The sequence below is a fragment of the Botryllus schlosseri genome, chromosome 9, assembly GCF_051294905.1.
Source record: "Botryllus schlosseri isolate E-star chromosome 9, Bs_hap1, whole genome shotgun sequence".
In the NCBI taxonomy this organism is placed as follows: domain Eukaryota; kingdom Metazoa; phylum Chordata; class Ascidiacea; order Stolidobranchia; family Styelidae; genus Botryllus; species Botryllus schlosseri.
Window position 1 is genome coordinate 15,252,514 of NC_137244.1, and position 26,899 is coordinate 15,279,412.

At 40.0% G+C, this 26,899-nt stretch overlaps 4 protein-coding genes and 1 long non-coding RNA gene across 10 annotated transcripts in view; 1 reads left to right on the plus strand and 4 right to left on the minus strand.

The window, feature by feature from the left end:
• Nucleotides 1-15,334, minus strand: part of LOC145446229 (somatostatin receptor type 5-like) — a 146,802-nt gene extending 131,468 nt beyond the window's left edge. For both annotated transcript variants that reach the window (XM_080324473.1, XM_080324474.1), the window contains exon 1: nucleotides 15,294-15,334. The gene's annotated coding sequence lies outside the window, so the exon portion shown is untranslated. The remainder of the gene's footprint in view (nucleotides 1-15,293) is intronic.
• The window catches only part of LOC145446220 (sodium- and chloride-dependent GABA transporter 2-like), a 42,594-nt gene that overhangs the window by 6,050 nt on the left and 9,645 nt on the right, over nucleotides 1-26,899 (minus strand). For all 4 annotated transcript variants that reach the window (XM_080324460.1, XM_080324459.1, XM_080324461.1 and 1 more), the window contains exons 3-11: nucleotides 26,426-26,663; nucleotides 25,852-25,969; nucleotides 25,641-25,770; nucleotides 4,010-4,145; nucleotides 3,196-3,330; nucleotides 2,790-2,893; nucleotides 1,325-1,449; nucleotides 791-903; nucleotides 120-254 (exon numbers count right to left, since the gene is read on the minus strand). In XM_080324460.1, the coding sequence (XP_080180586.1) occupies nucleotides 120-254; nucleotides 791-903; nucleotides 1,325-1,449; nucleotides 2,790-2,893; nucleotides 3,196-3,330; nucleotides 4,010-4,145; nucleotides 25,641-25,770; nucleotides 25,852-25,969; nucleotides 26,426-26,663 (1,234 nt within the window). The remainder of the gene's footprint in view (nucleotides 1-119; nucleotides 255-790; nucleotides 904-1,324; nucleotides 1,450-2,789; nucleotides 2,894-3,195; nucleotides 3,331-4,009; nucleotides 4,146-25,640; nucleotides 25,771-25,851; nucleotides 25,970-26,425; nucleotides 26,664-26,899) is intronic.
• Nucleotides 10,878-15,284, minus strand: LOC145446238 (uncharacterized). Its single transcript, XM_080324486.1, has one exon. The coding sequence runs from the start codon at nucleotides 15,209-15,211 to the stop codon at nucleotides 14,258-14,260; it is 954 nt and encodes a 317-aa protein (XP_080180612.1). The 5' UTR covers nucleotides 15,212-15,284; the 3' UTR covers nucleotides 10,878-14,257.
• On the plus strand, nucleotides 15,674-18,020 carry LOC145446237 (uncharacterized). Of its 2 annotated transcripts, none has more exons than XM_080324485.1 (5): nucleotides 15,674-16,147; nucleotides 16,204-16,325; nucleotides 16,394-16,484; nucleotides 17,338-17,484; nucleotides 17,558-18,020. In XM_080324485.1, the coding sequence occupies exons 1-5, from the start codon at nucleotides 15,805-15,807 to the stop codon at nucleotides 17,791-17,793; spliced, it is 939 nt and encodes a 312-aa protein (XP_080180611.1). In that variant the 5' UTR covers nucleotides 15,674-15,804; the 3' UTR covers nucleotides 17,794-18,020. The 2 variants fall into 2 exon arrangements, with proteins under 2 accessions (XP_080180611.1, XP_080180609.1); XM_080324483.1 differs by having other exon boundaries at nucleotides 15,676-16,147; nucleotides 16,394-16,622.
• LOC145446248 (uncharacterized) lies at nucleotides 18,037-21,273 on the minus strand. Its single transcript, XR_013917237.1, has 3 exons — nucleotides 21,060-21,273; nucleotides 20,730-21,000; nucleotides 18,037-18,235 (listed from the first exon to the last, which is right to left on the minus strand). It is a non-coding gene; the product is annotated as an uncharacterized LOC145446248 (long non-coding RNA).

Genomic DNA, 26,899 nt, shown 5'->3' on the forward strand with positions numbered 1-26,899 from the left:
AATACGAGGGAAATAAAACCGTGTTCATGATTCTGTTTTACAGATGGCAATATTCTAAAATCTAACGGACTTCCTGTATCTATAAGAAACGCTTGCATAAAAACAAAAAGTTTTCCTACATCAAGCAGTTGTGGCAATCCAGCTATCATGGCAAAGGCGCAAACGCCAATCCTCCAAATGTGGGCGCCTTTGTGCCCAAATTTTTCGGGCCAATAGTCCGCAAGAGCTGTAATACATGCTTCGGCAGTTGCGTACTGAAAATGAACAGCATTAGTATTGATACAACATCCATAGCAATACACATTGATCATAACACTCAACGCTCACAAGTGCGTGAGATGAACGGCAGGCTGCTTCGAATCGAGTACGCTGACACGATCTGAAAATATATCACTTCATCCGAATGCAGCAGTGTCTTGATTTAGCGGGAGCGCTAACTAATACAATTATATAAATGCGAAATTTGAATTGATAAAGGTTTGATCTGTGCTGATAATAGAGCCGATTATATGCCTATTGAAAGTATTCGGCCTCGGGCACTTATAAATCATATAGTGTTTTGAACCAAATATCCGCCAGTATACAAATTTCGACATATTTTCGTACATCATGGAATAGAACGTTTGGCTTCAATGAATGCTCATGATTGCTAAAGGCAATCAATTGAAATCAGATTTAGTGTTAGTTCAATATCATGTCATCCGAATTCTCTCATCCACACATAAGATGAGCCTTTTCCGATTCCAGTCGCGAAAGCAAGGGAGCATATACAGGTATTTTCTATACTTACAGAGCTATCGAGGGCGAGAGCCACTAGGGTCATGAAAAATACAACAGACCACAACTGAGGCAAAGGCAAGTGTGCCAATTCCGCTGGAAAAACTTGAAACACGAGTCCTGGCCCTAAAAGAAGTTTCATTTTGTAAAATTCCATCACATTTGCAACAATGATTCGATGAAAGATGAAGTGTTGACGGTAAAGTAATGACAATTTCTTATCCTTATACGTAGGTATAACAATAGACGCTTAACTTTGAGTATTCAGAATAATGTAACGGGTGTACGGTGTAGATAACAATGGTGATGATCCGAAATAACCTAGACCAGCCACATTGATCAATTTGATATATAGGCCTATCCAGAAATGATGTTACTATATACGTTACATGTGATCTTGTGGACATCCCAGATCCCACACACAGGTTCAGTCCATCCATGTCACCGAGATCCGGCGTTCTATACTACGGAGCGGGAAAGCGAAACGGCTTCTACTTGCGGTAATCATGTAGAGAATGACAAAATAATCAAATATTCATAACCTCACCTCCTTCGACAACATCTTCAATAGCCGTATTTTGCATCCAAGCCATATGGCCTATGAAGCTGAACACGACAAATCCAAAAAACAGAGAACTTCCATAGCATGCGCCCACAAGCACGTACGAACACCTTAATTGATATGGAATATGAATAATAAAATTATAGTACTTGTAAGTATCTATAGGTCACTACATGTATTTCTGATGCACAATGTGTCCCAATTTGGTTACGTGAGAGTGTACTGCTGTACTTGTACATACTGTACAACATAGGCCTATACATAACGTCCATTTAGGGATGGTGCGAACCTGTGTGAACGTGAACCTTTTCGAAAGGTTCTGTGCGAACGCAAACGCGAACCTCATGACGTCACGTGACGTCATATTGCTAATTCCAACCCTATATTTCAATGAAGTGATAGCCCATATTAATGTACACTGTACACTAAGTACAGTGGTGCACGATGCCTACCGACGACTCGGGTCACATAATGCCACAATGCTGAAGTACATATTGACGTTTTAAACGTCGCCAAATGTATCAACTGAGGCAATCAAATGATATAATAATCCCACGAAATCAATATCTTCCGTCGCTTTGCCAACAATTTCGACGAGGACTTCCACGGGAATATAAGCTTACGCATTAGCGGTCTAGGCCAGACCGGACAATGTATTCGGCGTCTGAGTATTACTACGTTGATATTGAGCAGAGTGTATAACGGGTTTCTATATACTTGGTATCGATATTACCCTATTAACGAGTTATACCGCAGTAGCCAACACCCCAATCACACGGATGTGTTTTTTTATGATACAGATAAAATAAACATATGACCTCAAGATTGACCACGTACGCCTGCTAGATTATTTTTTGTTACATCGGACAACGATATCAATTTCATTGATTGGTTGAATACCACTCATTCACTGACTACCTGAATCTAGTGCATTTCGATCTTGATGTTGTGTGGTTGCGGGTCAAGCTCACAACTGAAACGAGTCACTAAATATTCACAAACGGAAAGCTGTATGTTTCAAGCACACTTTTGTAACAAAGCAAGTAAAATTTTTGAGATTGTCAAGGTGCATGCTCGTTTAGTGTTGATTTTTTACGCTACCAGCGCCATGCATAGAGTGGCCAGCAGTTGAAATGCAATAAATTTCACCAAAGATGTTATAATGAAGTGAAAATTGTAATATATGAAAAAGGTTCACAGTGCAGAACCTACCAAGGTTCGTTTGCGAACGTGAACCTCTAAATTTCTGAGGTTCGCACACAGATCGCGAACGTGAACCTCACGTTCACACCATCCCTAGTCCATACCTCCACTGATGATTCTATACATACAAAATTACAACAACAAATTTTTTTTTATTCCTATCCGGTATGCATACGACAGGATGGTCCACGTCCGCATACGATATAAGGAATACGGAACCATGAAACAGGTATTCGGTCTCACTTACTTATAACAATCAAAATCCCTTTTATTGTAACTTCCAAACCCGAACATCACCCCATAGCATACTCCAATCGAAAAAAGAACTTGACTGCCCGCATCCAACCACACCTTAAAGTTAAAAATATCTTACTCTTTTCCAATTTTTACGAAATACCATCGAAATAAATAAAACATAAATAAAATCCCCGATACCTTACAGATTAAACTACAATATCCAGTATGTATTTATATATAATAGTGATGATAATTTGTTTTATGTATTATTTCGCGTAACCCATGACTCTGTCAGAACTTAGTTACGTATACAACAGCTTAATACAGTATTACCATTGTGGTGTTGCATGGTAATGGCATATGAGCCCGTATAAATATATCATTGCGAATGATCCTGGCAAGTTATTGTTACTCACCGTTGGATCGCTAAGTCGATCTAGTTTGGGGGTGATGAAATATAGTATTCCGGTACCGGCTCCATCCAACGTAACACCTCGGAAGAATAGCGCTACCATCAGAACGTAGGGTAGCAGCACGGTTACGTAGGACACCTGATATAATTCAAAATATTCACATAATTTGTTGACATTTCGTTTCAAGTTACGCGGCTCATCTGTTTAGTGAAGTGACATATATATCGGATCAAAATTAAGGAAGGTGAGTCGGTTACAAAGGCAAAACTCGGAAGCAACAAGTCAGCTCCTCCACTATTGACTATATTGTGACAGCGGCAATAGAAAATGTAAGCTATACATCATTCTGTATGTAGGCTACTTACTAGTATCTAGCATATTATGGAGGTGGCCGTTCCAAGAATAACGACCAGCGCCAAGATCCCCTGTGAGCTATGGTCGCTATTCGAGCATCACAATACAATTCTGAAGCGTTCTCGCTTTATGGCCGCATTTGAATACGGTAATAAAAAAATGTTCCAACCAGCTCGGTGCTGACACTGTCTCTGCGCACAGAATATCTAAGCTGCGCACAAAAAAATCAATGTGATGACCTTTTTTGGTCGGTACGCACTGTTGTCCAAAGGACCACGCAGTGAGTTGGTGAGTGGGCGCAGACTCGTGAAAAATTAGAGGGAACATTGGTTCCAACAGATCAAATCAATTCACAAGCGCATCCTGCCACCAACCGAAATGACGATTCGTATTTTGCAGCATATGGCGTCGGTTGTAAAAATAAAAAGTATTCATAAGTATGTCTATAAAATTTCACAATCACCTTGCCAGAAGTCCGTATTCCTCTTGCTATGCATAGATATGCGAGCACCCACGCCATTAAGAAACAACCGAAGATTTTCCAGTTTGAAAACCCGCCCAAATCTTCAATGCCGTCAGTTTTCTGAAGTACGTAATTGCTGGAATGCATGCGAATAATTTAAATACGGGTAGTTGAACTGGGTCAGTTCAGAACAGGGGCGGTCAACCAGTGGCCCACGGGCCAAATGTGGCCCGCGATAAGGTTTTGAGTGGCCCGCGGCCAAATTACCGAAATTAGTTATGATATCAAAACAATAAATTACCCAGGTATTTATTGTGAACTTGCCAGGCCAACCAAAGTCTGAACGCGAAAGTTGGGTTGTTGATGACGAAATATCAGTTCCAACGCATTTGTGTAGCCAGGGGACAGCCACATTTTTCGTAGATCTTTGTATATGACCATAGAGTAGAATATGTCGTGGCAGATTTATTTGACTTGATATTTTTCTTAGCACTTCGCAAGATTTATTGTCACTCAAATTCTTGCCTTTAGTATCGGTGCCTCCTCCAGAGAATTTAAAATTTAAAATACCCTTAATTTACAGAATTGAGTCGAACTATATTTATGAGAGAACATGTCGTCCAACATGCGATTTTGCGACTGCACTCACAGAAAGATCGTCGGCCACGAAACTTTTGCACAAAATGATAGACGCATGTTCAACGAAATCTTCGGTATTGATATGTCCAAGCGCCGAATAATCCTTTCCATGCCAAATTATCCCGGGGGTATACAGAGGCGACCCGAAATGTATGCAAGTAACATTATCATTCCTAATTCATTCATTAACGATGAAATAATTTCGCGCCTCGCGCGGCTACGACATCACTGCACATTCAGTTTTCATGACATAATTTTTATCGATTTTGATGCGTTATAGCCATGGAAGTCTTGTTTTCGCCGTTACCTAATCCGGATCGCTCCTATCGGACGACTATAAAAAAGGTCATCAACATTCCAGTGACCCGCGAAATGGTTTGAAAATCTAATGTGGCCCGTGAGCCGAAAAGGTTGACCACGCCTGATTCAGAACGTAGTTTGAATAGCTAATTGCCACAATATATAGAGGCTCAGATTGCTCACCCCTGACCCGGACACACACATCATATTATTCGTTAGATGCCTGCGTGCGTTTCTATTTCATACGTCATTCTTGATGATACGATTATTGATATAAAATGTTATTTTAAATTCTTGAATAGTTGCCGACGAGTGTCACAGGGAAATATTTGGGGTCATTTCAATATGATTGTATGGATGTATCATTCAATTTCATGCTGATGCTCACATGTTATTACTACCATTATTATTACTTTGGCGTTCATGCTTTTGCATTGCCTTTACAATTAAGGTAGCAACAAGGAGCCCATATATAAGATTCAACGGATTCACAGAAAATTTATAGGACAGCTCAAACTCAAAAACCGGTGGTGATGTTGTGGTGAATCTAACCGCACGATACGCTGCCGGCATCTCGATAGATACATTGAAAACGGGGGCTTTATTAGATAACAGCATTACTATTGAAAGAGCGAATGTACCTCACAAAAGTCTCTACAGTACTATACTTGCAACAGTAGAAAGGAATGGCAAAATTTAAGGTGTTGGTCTAATGATGAGCATAAGGGGATAGACTGCCTTGAATGTTGATTGTCACGTCTTTATATATTTTGACGTCAGGAACCTTAGAATTTGGTAACAATATAAAATTCACCTGTTTATGGAGTCCCTAGTGAACACAAAGGGATAAGCAGTGGTTCTTAATCTTTTTGTCTCCACAGACCCTCTTTGGGCCGTAACGGACCCCCTCAAAGTTTTAGGTAAAATTTTTCTCTATTATCGTGTGAATATCAACTGGTAAAACGGCCTTTCTTGAAAATACCAGAGGTGGTCAGTAACGAAGTACTTTTACTTTTTGGAAATACCCAAGTAGTTTTCCTCTACTTCTGGTACTTACTCAAGTAGACCTGATTTTCTCTACTTCTACTTCTACGTCGTAATATTTTGTGATCTACTTACTTACTTTTCGCTATTTTCAGTTTGTCAAGTAGAAGTAGTATAATCCCCCAATAAGAAAGATAGCCCGAGGAATTTCGGGACTGTTTCCACGGAGTAACAACATTTAATATTCATAAAAGTCAAGTAAAGCCCCAGAACCTTTGTTGTGCTTCGCGCACAGTAGTTATGGAGTGACAAATATGTTTTCACGAAAGTATCAGTGAATATAGTTTGGGTGCTGGATTGCGTGGTTCCGCTCCCACCGCATTGACGCCCATATCAAATATTTCCTTACAGTAAATATGGCCCAACATAACGTTTGAAACTACCGTTTCGCAATCTAGCAATTACCTATCATATCGTAATTAGGGCTGGGCACAATGATTCGAGTACTCGAATCTGAATCGAGTATTAATTTTAATGATTCGAGTCGAGTAGTAAAATACGATTTTTTCGAGTACTGAAATTATACGCTCCTCGCAACTGAAAGTTAATTTACAAACGAGAATTATAGTTTTGATACTATTTTCGACTGAGGAAGCCTTGAAGCCTTGATTGGCCGTGTCGCAGCATAATAGACATAGTACAAAGCTACGAACGTCATTGAAAATAACACATTTCCGAAATCATGATCGTTCCACAACATTGTCAAGAAGTGCAATGAAATCGGTATGGTCGAAAAAACACCGAATTATCATTAATGTGACGGGTAACAGGCATTATGTTCTTTGTGGTGGCATAAAATGTACATATTTGAACTTTGACATAGTACATTCTGTTGTGACGTCAAAATGGGTGATACTCGAATACTCGACTCGACTCGAAGCATTTTACATGATTCAGAATCGAATCACTCAGGTACTCGATTTTGCCCAGCCCTAATCGTAATCTAACAGCCCATGTCGTGTCCTACTAATCTGGAGAATATGGCTTTTTTAACGTTACACCTGTTTTAGCAGACCATCATTGAAGCTTTATGGAGAAAAGACATGAAATATATTCCGCATTTTAGAAGTGGCATTTGTATATCGCTTTCCGTACCCAGTATCATACTTTGAGTTCTAATTATTTTCAGTTCTTTTGTCTGGAGAACATGTTGAAGTATATAAAAGCAAGTGTAGTAATGCCTTTAATTTCCGGAAATAAAGCTACACAAGGCATTTTCACGATCTACCATATTTTTTATTAACGTTTACTAATCGCGCAAAATGTTTACACCGTATCCAATACAACTTCTCCGTGTTGCTATTCGACTAAACTACGGACCTTATAATATGGGGAAGGGCGCCATCCATGACATGTTCTAAAACTGGTTGTTCGAGTAAACATAGGATTAATATCGCATTTCCATATCAATACTATCATTTTCATCCCATGATGCGGACGAATGCTTATGCTGTCGAAAATTGGAAACCTCCTGGTATGCATCAATATGAATAAAGCGCTGCACGTTTCGCCTAGCTCAATTTGCAGCTCTTGACAATCCATGCGAACGAATTACGGTCGTTTTCAAAACTACTTACCTACTTGAGTATATTTAAAGTCAGTGAATTCTACTTCTACTTCAAGTAGTTTTAGGTTGCTAATGAAAGAAGTACTTCTGCTCGCACTTTAGTAGATTTTTTCGTCGCTACTGCTACTTCTACTTGAGTAACTTTCTTGACTACTTTGACCACCTTCTGAAGATAACATCATCCTATTCATGTAGAAATTGGGAAGACTATAGTATTCCGAAGCGAGTTCTGTATAGCTGCATTCCAGGAAATACGCAGCCGTATCTTGAAAATCCGCGCCGTCGATTAGATATGAACGCGCAAATTTAGCTTAATTATCGTGGAATCATCATATGTTTTGTGCAAATGATAACTGTAGGCTAGTGATGAACAGCAACGAAATGACTTTTATTATTTCAAAGCGAAGTCTTCAACTACATTTCTTGAAAGTCCGCGCCGTCGATTAGATATGAACGGGTGCCGAAAATCTTTTACAACAAAGATGGGTGGCGCGAATGTAATGATAACGCGTAACGCTTCCGACCAGACTTGTACAAACTACTGGGTTTTCAAAAAGCGCAACTACAACTAGAACTACTCATTTTTTAAAACTCGCAGCTAGAACTAGAACTAGAACTACCCGATTTTCAAAATCCGCAACTAGAACTAGAAGTAATCAATTTTCAAAATCCGCAACTAGAACTAGAACTACAACTATACTCAATTTCCATCATCACCAACTAAAACTAGAACTAGAACTACTCAAAAAACCGTTAGTTAGTTGACCATCAACTATAACTAAATACGTAGTTTGTACAAGTCTGTCTGACTAGCTTTACTGGTAGTCCTACAGATTACAACACATATGAGGTATGCACAGTGCACAGCACATGTGGTAGACTTTTGTTTTGTGACTCACTGAAAATTGAGGGTTCACCGAAGGCTTGTAGATTAGAATAGGGTAGACCTGAGCATTTTACGGCCAAATACGGATTATACGGATTAAATAGAATCTGTCCCCAAATACCCTACTTCATGTTGATTTACAACATAATTTGCATTCACCTTCGAGCTTTTTTCCATTTTGAATACTTTTACTTCACTTTTTGCAAGAAATATGGTTATAATAATGCACATATGAAATCATTTAGCGTGCCATGAAAAATCATCTTGCGTGCCACTTTTGGCACGCGTGCCAGGGGTAGCCGATCCCTCGCGTAATCTGTATTGAAAATAAAGTCGATATAACATGGATTAACTTAAGTCGGGATTATGACATTGGGCTCGAAAGTCACGTGACTTTTCAGCATAGCAACCACCGTCTGGGGCCAAGCGCGTTTCTGGTATCATCTTCTCTGCGACAGTAATGCATTTGTATGTCGCAATTTCTGCTACTGCGCTGGTCTTTGCTGTCACAATATGTGTTTGTGTTACAGGATTGATTTTTTTTTCGTGCAGATAGATGACAATGTATAGTATTCAATTAACATGATGGAGTATAGAGCAGTTTAAGATAGCCTATGTCAAACAAGTAATTCCGAGGTTTAGTACTTTCATCTGGACCCACCAACTATTCATCGTATGGCTGCAGCATTATTATGCTTCAAGTGTATACTTATCGACACGGAGACAGTGATCAGTCAACATCGGAGATTAGTAATACTGTAACATTACCGTACCGTGTTAAATTTGATTTCAGATGGATTTGGTTAGGCTACTTCTACGATTTGCGAGTTCTTCAAAAATAATCCGAATCTGGTAAAAGAAGTCAAAATGATTTAGACAACGACCATCCAATATCAATGTATGGTGGTGATGGCAGAGAATTGGGGAATATTCAGTTCAGCCATGAGTATAATGAAAGTTTATGACGTAGAGGTTGGTAACTGCAAAATTACCCGAAAGATTGGGGAAGCGTTGGAATTGAGTTCGAATCCCACTTGACGCAAGTGGGTCGGAGGCTTATCTGGACTCCCCGCTGCTTACCTAACTACATGAGCAGCGTCATGTAATCAAGCCCAGATGGCTAAGTAAAGCCGATGAGGCTCGAAAATCGGCACCACTATCGAGGACGTATGGAAGCAAGCAAGAGAAGAAAGATGGTGAACGAATGGGTGACAGGAACTCAGAAAAAGCTTATCAAAAAGCAAAGAGAACCTTGAACTTTAAAGCATTTATGTTGTGGTGCATACAGACGATCATCATCATCATCATTGGTTTATTAGCAATTTTATCAGTTCAATACACCACAAAATGTGATACAATGAAAAGACAGGAAGGTGTCGAAGCGACTTGGAGTAGTCTATGGAATCAGACACCCATCTTGACCTAGGCGATGTAAAGAGGTGGCATGCACACTGAATGAAAGTAAAGAAGATAATATTTCCACCTTTTCAGAGTACTATGTAATATTGCATACTTGCCGGAGTGTTATATATCAGTAGTTATAGTAGTTACATATAAGTAGTTTTAGGACATGTTTGCGGCACTTTTGTGATGTGTGTATTGATAGATATCAAGTGTCCCTATTCTACCAAATCAAGATCATTAATAGACTTGAGCGTTTAGAAGAAAGTCTTCATTTTGAAATGAGTCGGTGATACTATAGTACTTGCCCAGCATCACAAGTACTTTGACAAGTGCAGGGCAGCTTGTGCATTGCATACTCAAAACTTATGCCATTTATTCGTTTTGGACCCGACAATTCCCTCAAGATTCTGAATAGAAGAACTACCTAATTCTGATATAATAATATTTCCACAACAATACTTTCTTAATCTTGCATACTCTCGCTTGATTTTACAAAATTCTAAGAGTGCTGACGAAATCAATAACTGGCCAATAAATTCGACTAATTCACAACTTGAGAATGTACTTCCTTTGTACCGAGAATGAAACAAATAGAATGTAGGTATTGGTCACAGATTAGGTAAAGGTATTCCTGATCAATGTTGCCAACTTGCCATAAACTGATGCAGTTTTGACTTAAAGGGGCACTGCGCTCTAAAAATGATGTGGTCTTAAATTGAAGAAAAAAAATAAAGAAACATTTTGGCCGCAACCATTTTCTTTAGAACGCCAACGTAAAGGAGCTTCAATTTAATGAAATTTCCACAGGACCAGAACGCTCCAGCGATCGCGGCTGCGCGTCATTTCTTAACCCGTTACACGGCACAATCGAATGTAAACATAACATTACATTCGATAAGGGCACGATGCCTTCACCGAGGCACTTGCTCTACGCGATTAGTCAGTCTCGCTAAGAACGAACTTTAGATAGTTGTCAGCCAATGTTATGAAGTGAATATGTTTACACGCCAAGGCGGTTTAGATACGGCTTTGAGAGAGAGAGAGAGAGATTTATTTCTTCGTCAACCGGAATAAACAGAATACTCATAACAAAACAAAAACAAAAAACACAGTAATAACAGCAATAACAGCAACACATACACAGTAATAATAGTGCGTAACTGGCTCTGTAACGGTATAGACGGGTGCCGGCGATATGATCATTACGATCTTCATGTCAAGCCGGAACCTAGGAGATTAGAAACAAGTTTATAGAATAGATACACTCATGCTTACTAGTTATGGTGGTGTGTAAAGAAAAAACAAAAATAGAAAAGCAACAACGAAGTACACAGTGGATGCCTTGATGCAATAGTACATGGGGAATACATCCAATGGCGATTAGTACTTACTGAGAAGTAAGTCAAGGAATTCTGCCTTGAATGACGGAAAACTCATACTTTTCAGTCGCGGGGGCAATTTATTCCACACATCGATTCCAGCACGCTTCAAGGGAGGAAAAGCATTGTCGGAATTAGACATAAATAGGTTGGAAGAGCTCTTAGATCGAGTACCGTGGTTGTGTATATGCATGCAATATTCAAAGTAGTTTACAAGTGAATTTGGAACTTCTTGTTTGTTAAACTTATACATGAACTTAGCTAATTCAAAAATATATATGTCTTCAACTTTAAGAATGCGAAGTTTCTTATAATACGGAGATAAGCGATGATAGATGGTCAATCCAGCAATGGCCCGAATGGCTTTATTCTGCAGTACTTGCAATGCTTTCAAAATAGTTTGGGTTGCAGATCCCCACATAATAATACCATATTGCAAATGGCAGTGAACAATGGAGAAATAAAGACTTCTGAGCATAGGCCTAGGAACAATTCTATTTAGTCGCCACAAGACACCAGTATTGCGAGAGATCTTGGACGAAACATGACTTGTATGGGTATTCCAACTGAGGTCATGGTCAATAAAAATTCCTAGATATTTCATTGATTTGCAAAAGCACATCGCTTGACCAGTCATAATTAATTTGGGATTAGTATTGGAGAGTTCTGTTCTCCTTTTTTCTTTGCCTATTGGTAATACTTGGCTCTTACTAGCATTAATCGACAATTTGTTACATGTGAGCCAGTTGCTTATAAGTTCAAGTTGGTTGTTAGTTGATGTTAACAGATTTTGACTATCGGATGAGGATAGCAGTAAGTGCGTGTCATCTGCAAAAAGGGTAGTGGCGAATTGCGAACAGGCAGTTATATCATTAATATACAATAGAAACAAAGTTGGCCCCAAAACTGACCCCTGTGGTATACCGCAGGAGACAGCACGATAGTCAGATTTCTCTTGACCGATGACTGTATATTGTTGTCGGTCAGTAAGATAATTACGAAATATTTCGAGGGCAGTACCACGTACACCATAACATTCTAGCTTATCAATTAGCAATGAATGGTCGACAGTATCAAATGCCTTCTTGAGGTCAAGCGAGATAGCCACACCATAACTGTTGGTTGATTGTACATCGTAGTATCCTGTCATTATTTCAAGAATAGCATGAATAGTAGAATGTTGATCCCGAAAACCATATTGGTGATTGCTGATTATTTTGTATTTTGACAAAAAACTAGTGAGCCTACTTTGTAAAAGTTTCTCAAATACAATTGCTATACTAGGTAGAACTGAAATAGGCCTATAGTTGTTTGTCGTGAACTTCGAACCTCCTTTGTAGACAGGGGTTATTTTACCTATTTTGAGGGAGTTCGGAAAACATCCCAGTTCAAGCGATTTGTTGAAGTAATATGATAATGGAACACTCAGCGGGCCTGCAATTATCTTAAGGAGGTTATTTGGTACTTGATCATGTCCCGTTGCTTTAGCAGATTTAAGAGTATGTATAGTACGATTCACTTCATCCGCTGTTGATGGCTCCAGGAACATTGACGACGTATTTCTTCTCAAGTAATCTTGCGCTTTTGTTGCGGATGGTGGAACAGCAGAAGCTAACTTTGGACCAATTGATGCGAAGAAGTCGTTGAACTCGTTTGCTACTTTCTTTGGTTCTTTGATGGTACTACCATTTATATCACATTTCAGATATGGGGGTGCAGAAGTTTTGTTGTTATTGATTAACCCTTTTATGATCTTCCAAGTATCTCTTTGATTTCCATGGCAGCTTGAAAATAACTTTCGGAAATATGCTTCTTTTGCTTTTTTCTTGATTGAACACAATATTTTGGCATATTCTTTGTGACGTAGCATATCTTGTACATTTTTCGTTCTAATAAACTTCTGATATAAAAAATTCCTAGTTTTTATTGCTCGAAGAATGCCAGGTGTGAGCCATGGTTTCAATTTGATTTTTTGCTGTCGTCGAGAGAGTCTTTTGATAGGAGCGTGTGAATCGAACACACTCTTGATGTCCTCAATAAAGTTACTGAATTTTTTATTAAATTCGTTACTGTTGACACATGGTGTTGTAGCCGCTTGCTCAAATTTTTCATATGCATCTTGTAAAAGGCTGTCGTTGTTCAGGTTACTCAAGTCTCTTTGCATTGCATGAGATGGACGAGATATAATAGGTTTTAAACCAAATTCACATAAAATAGGAAAATGGTCAGAGATATCATGGCAGAGTATGGCTGGAGACAGCTCTATGTCACTTACATTGGTTATTATATGGTCCAAGAGGCTTTCACAGTCTTTTGTAACACGTGTTGCATCAGACACAAGTTGAATAGAGCTCGAGGAGTGCAGGCAGTTTTTGTAGCGTTCAACGATTTTAGAATTTGCAAGGAGGTTGATGTTGATGTCTCCCATAATTATGAAGTTTCGTCCACAATGAATTAAAATCTCTAATGTCTTTTCGAAACAGTCCAAGAATTCTGAGGGACTTCCATGTGGATGTCTGTATATGATGCCAATGGTAATAGAATTTGATCTCATTGGATCCAGCGCGACGTCCGCCCATATCTCCTCAACTGATGAGCAATTGAGTTTGTATTGATCAACCAAGAAGTAATCATATCCTTCGGCAATATACATCCCAACTCCACCAGCATCTGTACTAGATGGACAGTGGTTAAATGAGTAGTTGGGTAGGTCTATATTGATTTGCGGGTTACTTTTAAGGCGTGTTTCGGAGATGCCAAGTATGCAGGGTGGTTGTTGCATTAAGGATAATAGAGTACAAAGGTCAGTATGGTGTTTCTGGAGAGATCGGATATTTAGGTGCATCATGGTAGATTTTTTTCCAATTCGCTTCAGCTCACTTGGTAAAAGTTTCTTGCATTGAGTAATGTTGGTAAACAGTAGGCTTCCATCTTCTTCGTCATTGAGATTGTGCTCAGATATTTCTGGGGTCGCCATTTTTTACTTTAGCGTGTAAAACATGATGATCGAGTAAGTTCACCAGCATTTTCTACTTAAGGCGTTGCAGCACTTCCATTGAGTGGATGTGTATTATTTTGGATTCATCGTCTTTTCGCAAAAAGATCTTTCCGTTGCTAGTCCAAACAAATTGATATTCGAGCTCTCTTTTTTTTTGCCGGGCTTCATAATACAGTTCTCTTTTCAGTTTCGTGAGATTTTCATTCATAAACAAGTTCTTCATTCCAGCTATGCCGAAATCAAAAGAATCTGTGATATTTTTTCTCTTTTTGAAGAAATCATCACGTGTCGACATTGACTTGAATCTAACAAGAATGATGGGATGGGATTGTTTGGCATCATTTTTTTTATTTGGATGGGATTTTTTTGCATCATTTTTTTTACTAAATCTGTGACAGTAGGATATTTCACTCCGTGTCAGGCTCATGTTGAGTTTTGAGGCAAGATGGATGACAAGCTGTGCAGGATCTTCATTTGCCATCATCGGTACTCCATGAAGCTCCAGATTTTCTCTCCTGGATCGCATTTCTATATCATCTACTTCTTTTTCGTTCGTTTTGAGTCTTCCCTTGAGTTCCTGTGTTTCGTTTATGAACTTTTCATTTTCAGATTTCAAGTCCTTCAAAACTTTTTCCATTTCCGTTATTTTAGTTTTTTGTTCTTCGTATTGACTACCGTAGAAGGATTTTTCAGTTGCATCTTGATTTATGTGATTTGATAGTTCTCTTTTTAGCTCATCATTTCCTTGCCCCAGGGATGCCAATTTTGCTGTTAGATCATCTTTTGTGTTGGCGATACAATTCTCAAGCTTTTTGCACATGCGTTTTTCAGATTCCTTCACTTTGTTGTCAATAAGACTCTTGACGGCATCAGTTATCAGATTTTTTAGTTGCTGTGAGAGGCTGCCCGTGATTCTTTCCTCCATTGTATCCATCCGTAGCAGTAGTTCCTCAATTTTCGTCTGCAGCTGCGCTGTCGTTGGCATGGCGAGTACCGGAAATATACCACTCTTCACGATGCAGCAATATTTCAATCTATATATCTAGTAGCTATCTAGTATCTAGTATCTTAATACAACCAAATACTCCAATCCATCCAACGATGTTGCGATGTTGTTATGAAAAGTTGCGCGTGACGTTGGCCACCGATTCCTCTCTGGCGATATATACCGGTGTATGCTTTTTGTGTAGGCTGAGTTTTGTGGGTTCAGGTTGGGTTTGCGTACCGTTGGATTACGGTTAGGGATGATGAATTTTACTACAGTACCCGAACCCTGAACACAATTTTGAATGTCATAAATTTTGTCATGTTCATAGGGAACACTGATTGGTGGTATTCGTGTTGTGGATAAGAAATTTCTGTTATCCTGAAAATAACGTCTACAGTATTGTCTTGCTCAACCCAGAATCTTCATAATAAGTTTGTTCCACTTTGTATTGAGAATATACCAATGCATTGAGATTATTGCAATCTGCAATGACAAGATGTGCCGTTACATCGTGTGAAGTTACAACGAATGACGCAACAATACAATCGCAATAGATTTTGCCAACTATTACGAGGTACTATGATGAACATATGGAGGATGTGTTACGGGAGATGAAGAATCAATGTAAACCAATTACACTGATGGGTGATGGGCGATCGGACTCACCTGGGTTTTCTGCAAAATATATGGTTTATTCATTTATGGAGGAGACGACTGAAAAGATTGTCCAAGTCCAATTGGTCCAAAAGACAGAGTGCTCAAGCAGTGTTGCAATGGAAAAAGTTGGCATGGAACGTGCCTTGGATGCAATAATTGCTCAAGGTTTGTCAATTGAAACCGTTGTGACTGACCGGGCACCAAGCATCAAGAAATTGATGAAGGATAAATATCCATCAATCAATCATCAGTTTGATGTGTGGCATGTCTGCAAAGGTAACTGAATCCTGTTATTATTTGAATCTTCCTTTGCCTTGATAACCATTTCTCAGGACTGAAAAAAAAGTTATTGTCTCTGGGTAAGAAGAAAGGTATGGAAGACTTGCTACTATGGACAAGAAGCATCACTAATCACTTCTGGTGGTGCTGTCAGCATTGTGGACAAGATAGCAGTGTAAGTCTGCATATGTACTATGTCATCCATCACATAATAACGTTTTATATAACGGTATGCAATTGCAGGTGCTAAAAAGAAGATGGATATCTCTTCTGCATCACATCACCGGCGAACATGAGTGGACAGTTGAGGGGGAGACATATTCCTGCAGCCATGGTACTTTGACTGAAGACCAGTGCCTAAGAACTAGATGGTTGCAAAGCGGATCTCCTAGTTTCAAAGCATTAAAATCTTTGATAGAAAACAAATTTTTGATCCGTGATTTGGAGCAGATGACTCAGTTAAAACACACTGGTAATTTTTATGACTAATCACATCTGCATGCCTCATCTTTACATTTCTTAGGCCAAGGTGGGTGTCTGACAGGGTTGTAACCAAGTCACAAAGTTCCGAGTTACTAGTCAATCTCACTTATAGTTTTGACTCGAGTCAAGTCGAGTCATTTTCAATTCACCACGGAGTCCAACTCATCGATCCGAGGTTGAGTCTAAGTCATTGTGTTGACTGCTCGGTTTCCAGTTAACGTCCTGTTAAACCCACTTTTTATAACTCCGTTTGGTGATAAAACGAATGGTTCGCATTTATAATATACTAATTTCCCTCACTTTTAAGTTTCTGATCGCATTTTCAAGTACCAGTACCAATAGACGAAATCGCAACAGGGTGGTCACTGTACTGCTCTTCAAATTACAATGAAATGTTGGTCTTGGCTGTCTGAGTCTCGAGTCATATGACTTGGTTCAAGTCATGCGCAATGACTCGAGTCCAAGTCGAGTCAATACACAGATTGTCATCAGAAAATCGTGACTTGGGTCGAATCATTACAATCCTGGTGTCTGATTCCATAGACTACCCTAAGTCGCTTCGACACTTTCCTATCCTTTTATTTTCATTGTATTGCATTTTTGTGGTGTATTGAACTGATAAAATTGCTAATATAGACCTGTAGTGATGACACTAGTTATCGGAGCGTGGTCAGATCACTAAATTTCACACCTTCCGTTTTTAGGATCATTGGAAGTTTATCACAACGTCATACTGAAATTTGCACCTAAACGTCTTCATTTTACTTATGACACGATGCTTGCACGAACCGAACTGGCAGTCCCGGATCACAATGAGAATGTTGGGAGGTTTCAGGCAGTGACACGAGAAGGTTTGCTGTGTTCATGACATGTCTGCAAGTCAAGGTACTTGGTTAGTTACTTACCATATATTTGTTTGAGCAGGTGTTCTACGATTCAAAAAAATTTACTCTCGGACAGCAAAAGAGTGGATCTTGAAAAGCATGTATGAAAAGAAGACGAACCACTATGCGAGAGAGCTTATGAGTCGAACTGTTGAGAATCGCACTGACATCAACTTCCGCAGTAACATTTCTAGAAATGTGCATCCAGTCAGCATAGCACCAGAACCAGCTCCCTCTACGGAGGAATTACTTTCAAAACGGCGTTCCCGAACATGACTGAGATATAATAATCTTTGTAATTTTTTGCCAATGACTTTGTATTGCAGTGCTACTTAGGCAGCTTACTAGCTCAATTAATTTCTTCCACATGTTTCCAGTTACTACTAACTGACCCGTTGTAATACCCCAGCTATGTTATAATTCTCTGGTATTTATTAAAAATCAAAGTAGCAATGTATGAAACACAGCAGCCACTGTTGGAATATAAAATGCAGTACATCATATGGAACTGATTTCGACTTATATTGCAGAGCCGCAGTGTTTTTAATCACAGTTCGTTTTCTGTCGGCCATTTGAAACCGACATACAGTCCATCGTCACTAGGGTACTTCTGTCTTATAGCAGTGGTGATGCAGGCTGGCAAGGGCATCCGGTTTTTGCTACCCAGAACTTCGCAATCCATTCCAGTATGTGACGATAAGACACCAAGCGATATTGTCTGCAATTGGAAAATCTGAAAGTATACTGCAGCGATAAAAAATGCTGAAATCTAATAGCAGCGTAGAGATGACCGACAATATGATGCTCTCAAATTAAAAAGTGTAGGCATTTTATGGAAAGTATTCGATAATAGGTTAAGAATGCAGGAAACTGTAGTTCATCTCCAACAACCATGTCACGTCACATGTATATAGGTCCAATACTAAACACAATACAAAATGTACTAGGACATAGGCCTCGACCCAGCGAGATAGTGTAATGGTTATGTGTCCGGCTTCTCGAGGTAGGTTGTGGGTTCTATCCCCGGCCGGGTCATACCAAAGACTCGAAAATTGGTATCCGCAGCTATCCTGCTAGGCCAGGGGTGGGCAAACTACGGCCCGCGGGCCGCATGCGGCCCGCAACACCGTTCTGTGCGGCCCGCGAGAGTCTAAATAAACTTTTTAAAAATATTGATAGAATGCGTACTAAAAATCGAAATAATGCGGGGACTTGATTAAACTATCTCTTAGTATATTTCACCATGATAATTCTAAGACAGTGGTTCTCAAACTGGGGTGCGTGAAAGCATCAGAAGTGGGGCGCGAAGCTGAGCTCATCCAAAAAAATTTTTCGCGCACTGCGCGATTTACCAACTATTTTATAATTGTCGCTTTGTATTTAGTCTGAATTTCACATTAAAAATCTCACATCCATAGTCGTAACCTTCCACGCCATCAAACTATCCGTTTGGTTGCTAGGAACCGGGTTGCGTTTTGTGATATGACGATACGGGGGCGCGAAATCTTTCACCATCATAAGAGGGGCGTGTCTTAGGTTTGAGAACCACTGCTCTAAGGTAAACACTACCTATGATATTTTTTATGTTTATTTTCTGGTGCGACAGCCCGATCTCAAGGCCCACACAGATTGAAAGGTTTCAACTGCTAAACATCGCAGAAATCCTAAAAGAGATTGACATAATTCGGACCCATTTTATATAGTGCGGCCCACGAATGGATTCAGATGTTGAATGCGGCCCGCGAGCTCAAAAGTTTGCCCACCCCTGCAGGGGCGTAGACAGGGGGGTAGAATTGAAGAACGTTCTACCCCCTTCCAGGCTTGATTCTATCCCAAAAATCCCAAGTCAACGCTACTGCTATAACAACATTTCTTCACGTTATCGCCTAATTTCAATTTGCTGCGCGCAACGCCGATTGCCGACGCTGATTACATGCCTTTTTCTCGTCAATCTCTCGTCTATGGAAGCGCGTCTGTACAAGCGTGAAAGGGGCATTGTTACATTTTTCTCTTGGCGAGGGTTAGCGATCAGCTCAATCCCTTTATTCTGAATGCAGTCGTCGCGCAATAATAACATTTGTTGCGTCGTTCACGCGTTGTTTTCTCATCAACAGTTCATTGTAAACGATAGCGAATACTAATAACATGAAAATAACAACTTATAACTGAATGAAATCATGTTTTAAAGCAATCGCATCTGATTCGTGCATTGCCGAACTCAAGCCTGTTCCCCAAAACAGCGTGAAGACACAATACATTCGATTCACATTTTATTTTTGACGCCATTGTTGTGCATTGTCTTGGCCTTAATGACCATCTATACGTCATACTAGATTATGCCTTTCGTGATCGGTATCCCACCGGGACGCATTCAGCCTTCAATAGCCGCACCGAAACTTGTTTGAGATTCTCTCGCTTTGCGAATAAGTCATTATTCACATGCCGGTACAATTAGTATATGCGCCATGTTCGAAATGAATGGAATTAAAACGCCGAGAAGACGTTACTCTTACACGCGAATTGAATCATGTCAAAATTGATGACGATATAACAGATTCTGCGCTGTATGGATTGTTCGTCGTGAAATGTTGTTCTGGTATTGTTTCAAGATCGATTACTTATTTGAATACAAATAAGATCTCCTGCACTGTCACGGGATGAGCGCGTGCGCATCGTAACATGATACCCGTGCAAGTTGTTGATTGCTAACACATCCCCGTGCAAGCTGTTGATTGCTAACTCGCTTTCAGTAATTAGATCCGCCAATTAGTTACGCTTTCAAAAGCGTACGGAATACAGAAGTCGCTATCGCTAAAGGTATGACGCATAGAGGCTCATTCTGCCCCCTTTATTCAGTTCTACCCCCTTTTTATCTCGGCTGGCTACGCCCCTGCACCCCTGTGCTAGGCGCTCAGCAGTCACGAATAGCATGGAGGAGAAAAAAACGGGGGCGCAGACTTGATGACCCAATGAGGCCGTATCGCAACTCCGTCGTCAAAGCATCTTGATGGTGCAGGCGAAAAAGAATATCACATCTCTCTCTCTCTCTCTCTCTTAAACACGCGGCCCGCATGATGCCCTTGAGATCATTTTATACGGCCCGCGACAGCATTTTGGATTTCAAAGTATTTGTCAATATTCAACTACCAGCAAAAAGTAGGAAATTGGCCCACGAGCACATTTGAGTTTGAGACATCTGTTCTAGGACTTACTTGTTAGAAAGTCTTCTGCCAGGACCGTGAGGTTGATTGTTATTATTCCAGTTTTTTCTGTTCACTTTGAAAAATGTTTCAAGAATGGAGGGCTGTATATGTAGGATAAAATCGTCATGTTCTGAAATGCAAGGCGACCCGCCATTCCCCAGCAGCTCCATTATTTGTTGTATTCCCCTGCAGCATTCTCGTTTGGCATGCGTGGACAGTTCAAGCAGCTGCTCCATTCATTGTCAAGTGTCCGAAGTTGACTCCGGTTTTCTGACGATTCCTTTGACCAATACAATAACATCGATAAATTGCATTTAAGAAACACAGTGCAATACTTACAGAGGCATGAGTTTATGCTTCTTGAGTTGCAACGAGACGGGTGAATTCCTCCTCTGAATACTGTGGTTCGAATTGATACGGCAGGCTCTCACCAAATATCGTGATATCTTCTACATCTGTGTCTTCATCAGAAGTTAATTCATCACACAGATCTTCTTCCATACCAGTAATAATTTTAACAAATTATATATCATCTACGTGTCAAAGGAATTGCACAAATGAACTGATGGAAACAAAAATCACTGCTTAAAATTTACAGCTGTATGAATAGCTCTGCATCAATATATAACTGCAATGGCATCTCAATTGTCAGCATCAGTCATCTGGCAAATATTATAGAGTCATAGCAAGCTTCAGACACAAATCCTCCTGACTTCACATTGTACGCTGGTTGAGCGCCGGTACCGTGCGCTTATACCTAACGTAACTAAACCGCCCTGGCGTGAGACATAATTCCTCCATAATATCGGCTGACAACTGTCTGAAGTTCGTTCTCTAAGTGACTGCCCTATCGGGTCGAGCAAGTGCGACAATGAAGATAACGAGCAATAAATTTTGTCAACGGGTTAAGAAACGATGACGCACAGCCGCGACCGCTGGAGCGTTCTGGTCCTGTGGAAATTTCATTAAATTGAAGCTCCTTTACGTTGGCGTTCTAAAGAAAATGGTTGCGGCCAAAATGTTTCTTTATTTTTTTTCTTCAATTTAAGACCACATCATTTTTAGAGCGCAGTGCCCCTTTAAGCTATACACTGCTACTGTGGAGGTAGTCTTAAACTGACGACTCACATAAACACACAGAGTTGGCTTGAAAATGGGCAGCCATAAGCAATACAATTGATAGGACTGTGTTGGTATATCGAAATTGACGAGAATAACAGCAAGCAGTGTAACTGTGAGTACTCCATGGCAATCTGTAGTTATTGCGTTTCTGCATCGCGTCGACGTAAGTATCTTCCATTGATAAGCCAAGATCCTGAACGGCGTTTGTATAAATTTAGGGTGCTCTGGCCCTGAGAACGACGGTAAGGGATACCAGTGTTGTTGGGTCCGTATGGTTACGAGGCTGGTCTCACACAAATGACCTACTGGTGGCATTGATGTACCATATGTCGACAACAATGTCAGTTCCTTCCCAGCGTTTTGGGTGGATTTCTACCAAGTTCAGGAAGTATATGTGGTCCCGACTTTTAAGGCCGGTAGCATCTTGAAGTGTTCGCTCCACCTCCCTATGGTGACGTCATTCCATAGACAGTTGAGCTGCATTTTCTCACAGTTCAAGGGGCAAATAGCGTACGTGTGCTTCTCGTTCTTGCGATAAAGGAGATGGTGTCTTCTGGAGAGCAGTTTTTGGCAGACATACCAATTGCATCATACAAGATGCCGGGATCAGAGATGCCCCGGATATGGTTTACATATAGCGCACAGTGCAACTTCACTAGCACAGCAATCAGGTACAGATTAGTGAGGCTAGCATCAATGTTTGCATTGATTTGTTAAACATCTAAAAGTATCTATAAAGAGAATAAAATGGTTATGAATTAGCCTACCCTCTGATTTTTGTTCAAGAAATTTGTGTAAATTTTGTATAGGGCAATGCAAAAGCTACTGAAGGTAGAAAATTTTAAATTTGGCTAAACTAGCCCAATTTGCTATACATTTTTTTGAAAACTCAACCATTTCCTGGCATAGCCAGTGAAATTTTATATAACTATTTTATTTTTTCAATGAATTATTTTTTTTTTGAAGAATCTGATAGCTTCACTTCTGCATGTTGGAATTGAGCCAAATCTAGTGTGCAACCTTTCTTCGAGCCAACCTAACAATTTTGTTCATGAGACAGTGAAATTTTGAAAAAAAGTTGTTTTTGAACAACACTGATGTATAGAAACTTGACCAAAATTTAGAAAAAAGATTGGCAACAGTGCCAGTACTAAATTATACGAAGTAGTGTCATGAGTAACAGCAAGACCTGGTCTATCATTAAAAGAATATTTACATTCCAGTTAGAATGATACCAAATTGTAAATCGCTGCATCATCACAAAAACCAAGTCGAAAGTACGGTACTCTTGTCCTTGTCCGGCAATAGCAGTCTTCTCAGCACTATCCTTGAAACAATCAATAACTTCCTTCTGATTGGCATGGTTAAACTTAATTTGGCTGACCGAAATTCTTGATTATCTTTTTCGATAAATGGCACAGATATCTTAATAGCTGACCGATGCCTGCAGTTGATGCATCTATTCTTAGGCCAATTTTACTATATAAACACTTTAATAAAAATCTAATAATTGTGGGTTATCTTAAATCATTTGCTATTGAAGCTGACTCGATTACGCTGTCTTGGGGCACACAAAATACCGGTGTGACATTTGATACCACCAAACAAACAAGTCAACATAGATCAAATGTTAATTATATTTATCATTCCCACTAGCTTTATTAATTTCAGTCACTTTCCTGTCGTTTTCTGGCAATTCAGAAGTCGATGGAAAGACTACTCCGTATTGTTTTCTCATCCATTATAACAAATTGGCATGTTATACCCTGGCATTTTGCGCAGCTGCAAAACAACATAAACCTACCTAGTTAGTGTCTAAAAGTCCTGAAACTAGCTAATAAGTCATAGAAGATAACATAAAACCCAGAACTGTACTTAAAACAACCTCACTGAGACAGAAAATACGATTTGAAAACAGACCAATATCGCAAATTAACACAGGGAGCGGCTATCTAATATAGTTGTTTGGCCCCAGCGAACCACAAGTCACATGACTTTCGAGCCCAATAAGCACGCAGTCATTCGACCGAGACTGCGAGAAGACGAATTCGGAAAACCTGCCAGCGAAATTACCAAAACAACAGGTCGGTTTTACCAAGCTACACACCGCTCGGGATAATGACCACGCTGTAACATCCCATACATTTTGGTGTCTTAATAGAATGACGTGTCTAGGGGTTGGTTTTGTTTTTGGGGTATTCATGGTGTTTGTCGGCTACTATGGTCATTTACACCGGGGCGATATTCTTCTCATTTTCCGTAACTTCCGACATATAGCACGGCCCACCTCTACGCTTTTGTAAGACACCGCTGACGCAGATGAGGTGGCGAGGAGGAGCCTAGGTAAACCTCCAACACTTAGGTATCGGAATTCGGAAGTCGACCTCGAACCGGCACCCATTAGTGTTGCAGCCGCGGATTATACCACTGCGCTATCTCGCCACTAGAGGTTGGTATTATTAAAAAGAGTTGTCTGGAAGAATCACGCAGGATAAATGTTATTTTTGTACTTTAACTCTAAATTCCTAATTGCCTAATAGCAACAAATCCACCCAGAAGCTTGTGTTAACCACGTAATTATTGCTTTCAATTTATAATTATTCAAATTTAATACATCGCAGAATATAGTGCAAACTTTTAACTTAACTCGCCAAAGTATTTCCTGCCTATCATTCTCAGAAAAATAGTTGGTCATCTGTGACGTAGCGGTTCCCAACATCTCAAGTCATTAAAGGTTAAGAACCGTACAGAACTGGATTTCATTCTCCTAGTCAACACATAAATTTTTATTTTATCGGAAATATCAGACACTGAATGGACATTTCAAAAGAACGGGGTTTCGGGTTTTAAATGAGAGATATTCCGACCCTAAAAAGCCTCCCGCTGACCACGCCACTGTTAGCAGTGATGGCTCTGAGCAAGCAATGGCTGCACAAACATCATTCAACAGAACACCGGCACCACAATTCGCCCAAAACGACGACACTTGTTTTCTGGTTGTTCGGCCACTAATATTTTTTTCAAAGGTGCAACTAGAGCTAGAGCTCCAACTTCTCAATTTTCAACTAGAATGGTTAGTTTGTAAAAGTCTGCTTCCGACGACACATTTGAGTATGATCGCAACATATTTGAAACCAATCTAACGTCCAGCAGCTCATCTTGAAGTTAATCTGGAATAGCGGTTATGCTAATTACAGGAGAGAATGGATTTTGCGAACAATTTTTTTCAAAACCCCAACAAGACATCTCTAAATCACAATATGTTTGTATCAGTAAGCTATTGACAATTTGGCAATTAAAATGAGTTTTTTGAAAAAACTATTTCGGGTACAGAACGTCAGAATAGCGCGAAACAATAACTTCATATTGTTAATTTATTCACTGAAAGCTTTTCGACTATTCCATTTCAGACGGGCATTTATGTGAGTCTTGAAGTTTTAGCAGCAGTTATGAAGCGAAAGTGGTTCGTGATTTCTCTAGTTGAAAAAAATACAAATTAGGTTATCAACCATTTGGCATATTTGGAGGTTTCGCGGACCCCCTCAAAATGCTTCGTGGACCCGTAGGGGTCCGCTGACCCCCGGTCGAGTACCACTGAGATAGTGTATAGGTCGCTGCTGTTGTTTATTGAACAAATAGTAGGTGCTTATCACCTGTTGGTCTTGTTCATCACGATCGCAAATTGTGTACAAGGAACGCACCAGGGTGAGTAAATATCATACAGAAGTGAGATATGGAAATAAGCTTTCTGCACGGTAAGAAAATAGTGTATGGGTATACCATGGTGTAACTGCTTACTTCCAAAACTCGGCAGTAGACAAGTACGATTTATCTAATGTAGAGTAATTCAACGGGCTTTCCAGTGTGTTGTTTTCGCTGCTTGATTCAGGAATGATTGGTATACAGTTGTTTGTATTCCATTCGTTGCCTGTCATAGATAAGCAAATTTCAAGAAAGAAAGTATTGGAGTGTAAACGTGTACCGATATCTAGTAGTTTGCCGTACGTACCGCAGCTGATCCACGGCATCGTGAATGAGTTTATAAGATAGAAGATGCACCATCCCAATACGAGAACGAAGCATACGAGATAGTACAAGCACATCATCATGGATGAGAATCCGATGCCCTGGATAATTCAGAATGTAAATATTGCAAAATGAATATCACCTATAATTTGAATCACAGTGTCGCGGCGAAGGGCGAAATAGCCACGTCTAGTCCATCAAAAGTTGAACGTTGGGCGCATTGGGAGGTCGCTTCGTTTGGTTAGGCATACGGCCCAATGCGTGAATGACGTCATTTAATTGATGAAATGTGTGGTCCGTATGTATTTTCATTCTGATTGCGACTTTATACGAGCGCCCCATAAGTCATAACATGACCATGGCCACACACCTGGTTACAGTATGAACCTCGTAGACATCTCTATTTTAAATGTTATTGCATTGTAAAACCAAGGGTAGGCGATGCGCCTATATGAGCAGTGAATAACCCTCCGATAAGCACGCAGTGGCGTGCCATGTGGAATGTAGATATGCCACATCAGTTTTCTAATGCAGTGGATACTCTCGCTTCAACTCACCCTGAAAAGCGGAGCTATATCCCACACGGCAATACATCCTCGCCGTGTATATTGGCCGACGGCGACCTCCATGAAAAGCAAAGGAAGACTGCCGAGTGCCGCCATTAAAACGTACGGGACGAGGAAGGCACCACCTCCGTTTTTGAAGCACAGATACGAGAACCTCCATATGTTTCCAAGGCCAATACTGTATCCCATCGCGTTGAAAGCGAATTCGTACTTATTTTTCCATGTTATCCTGTAATAATGGAACTGCGTATAAGCTGTCTGGTGACCGGAATCGTGGAAATAACTGCAATTGTATCAAGTGCAGAAGGATGCGGCGTAAATGTTATAATAAAGGTATCGTAATCACACAAATACTGAAAGAAAAGTGCAGCAGTAAAATTGACGTTATATGCCTTCAATTTAGACCAGTGGTTCTCAACCTTTTTTGACTCGCGCCCCCCTTAGAGATGGTCAAAAAAATCGCGC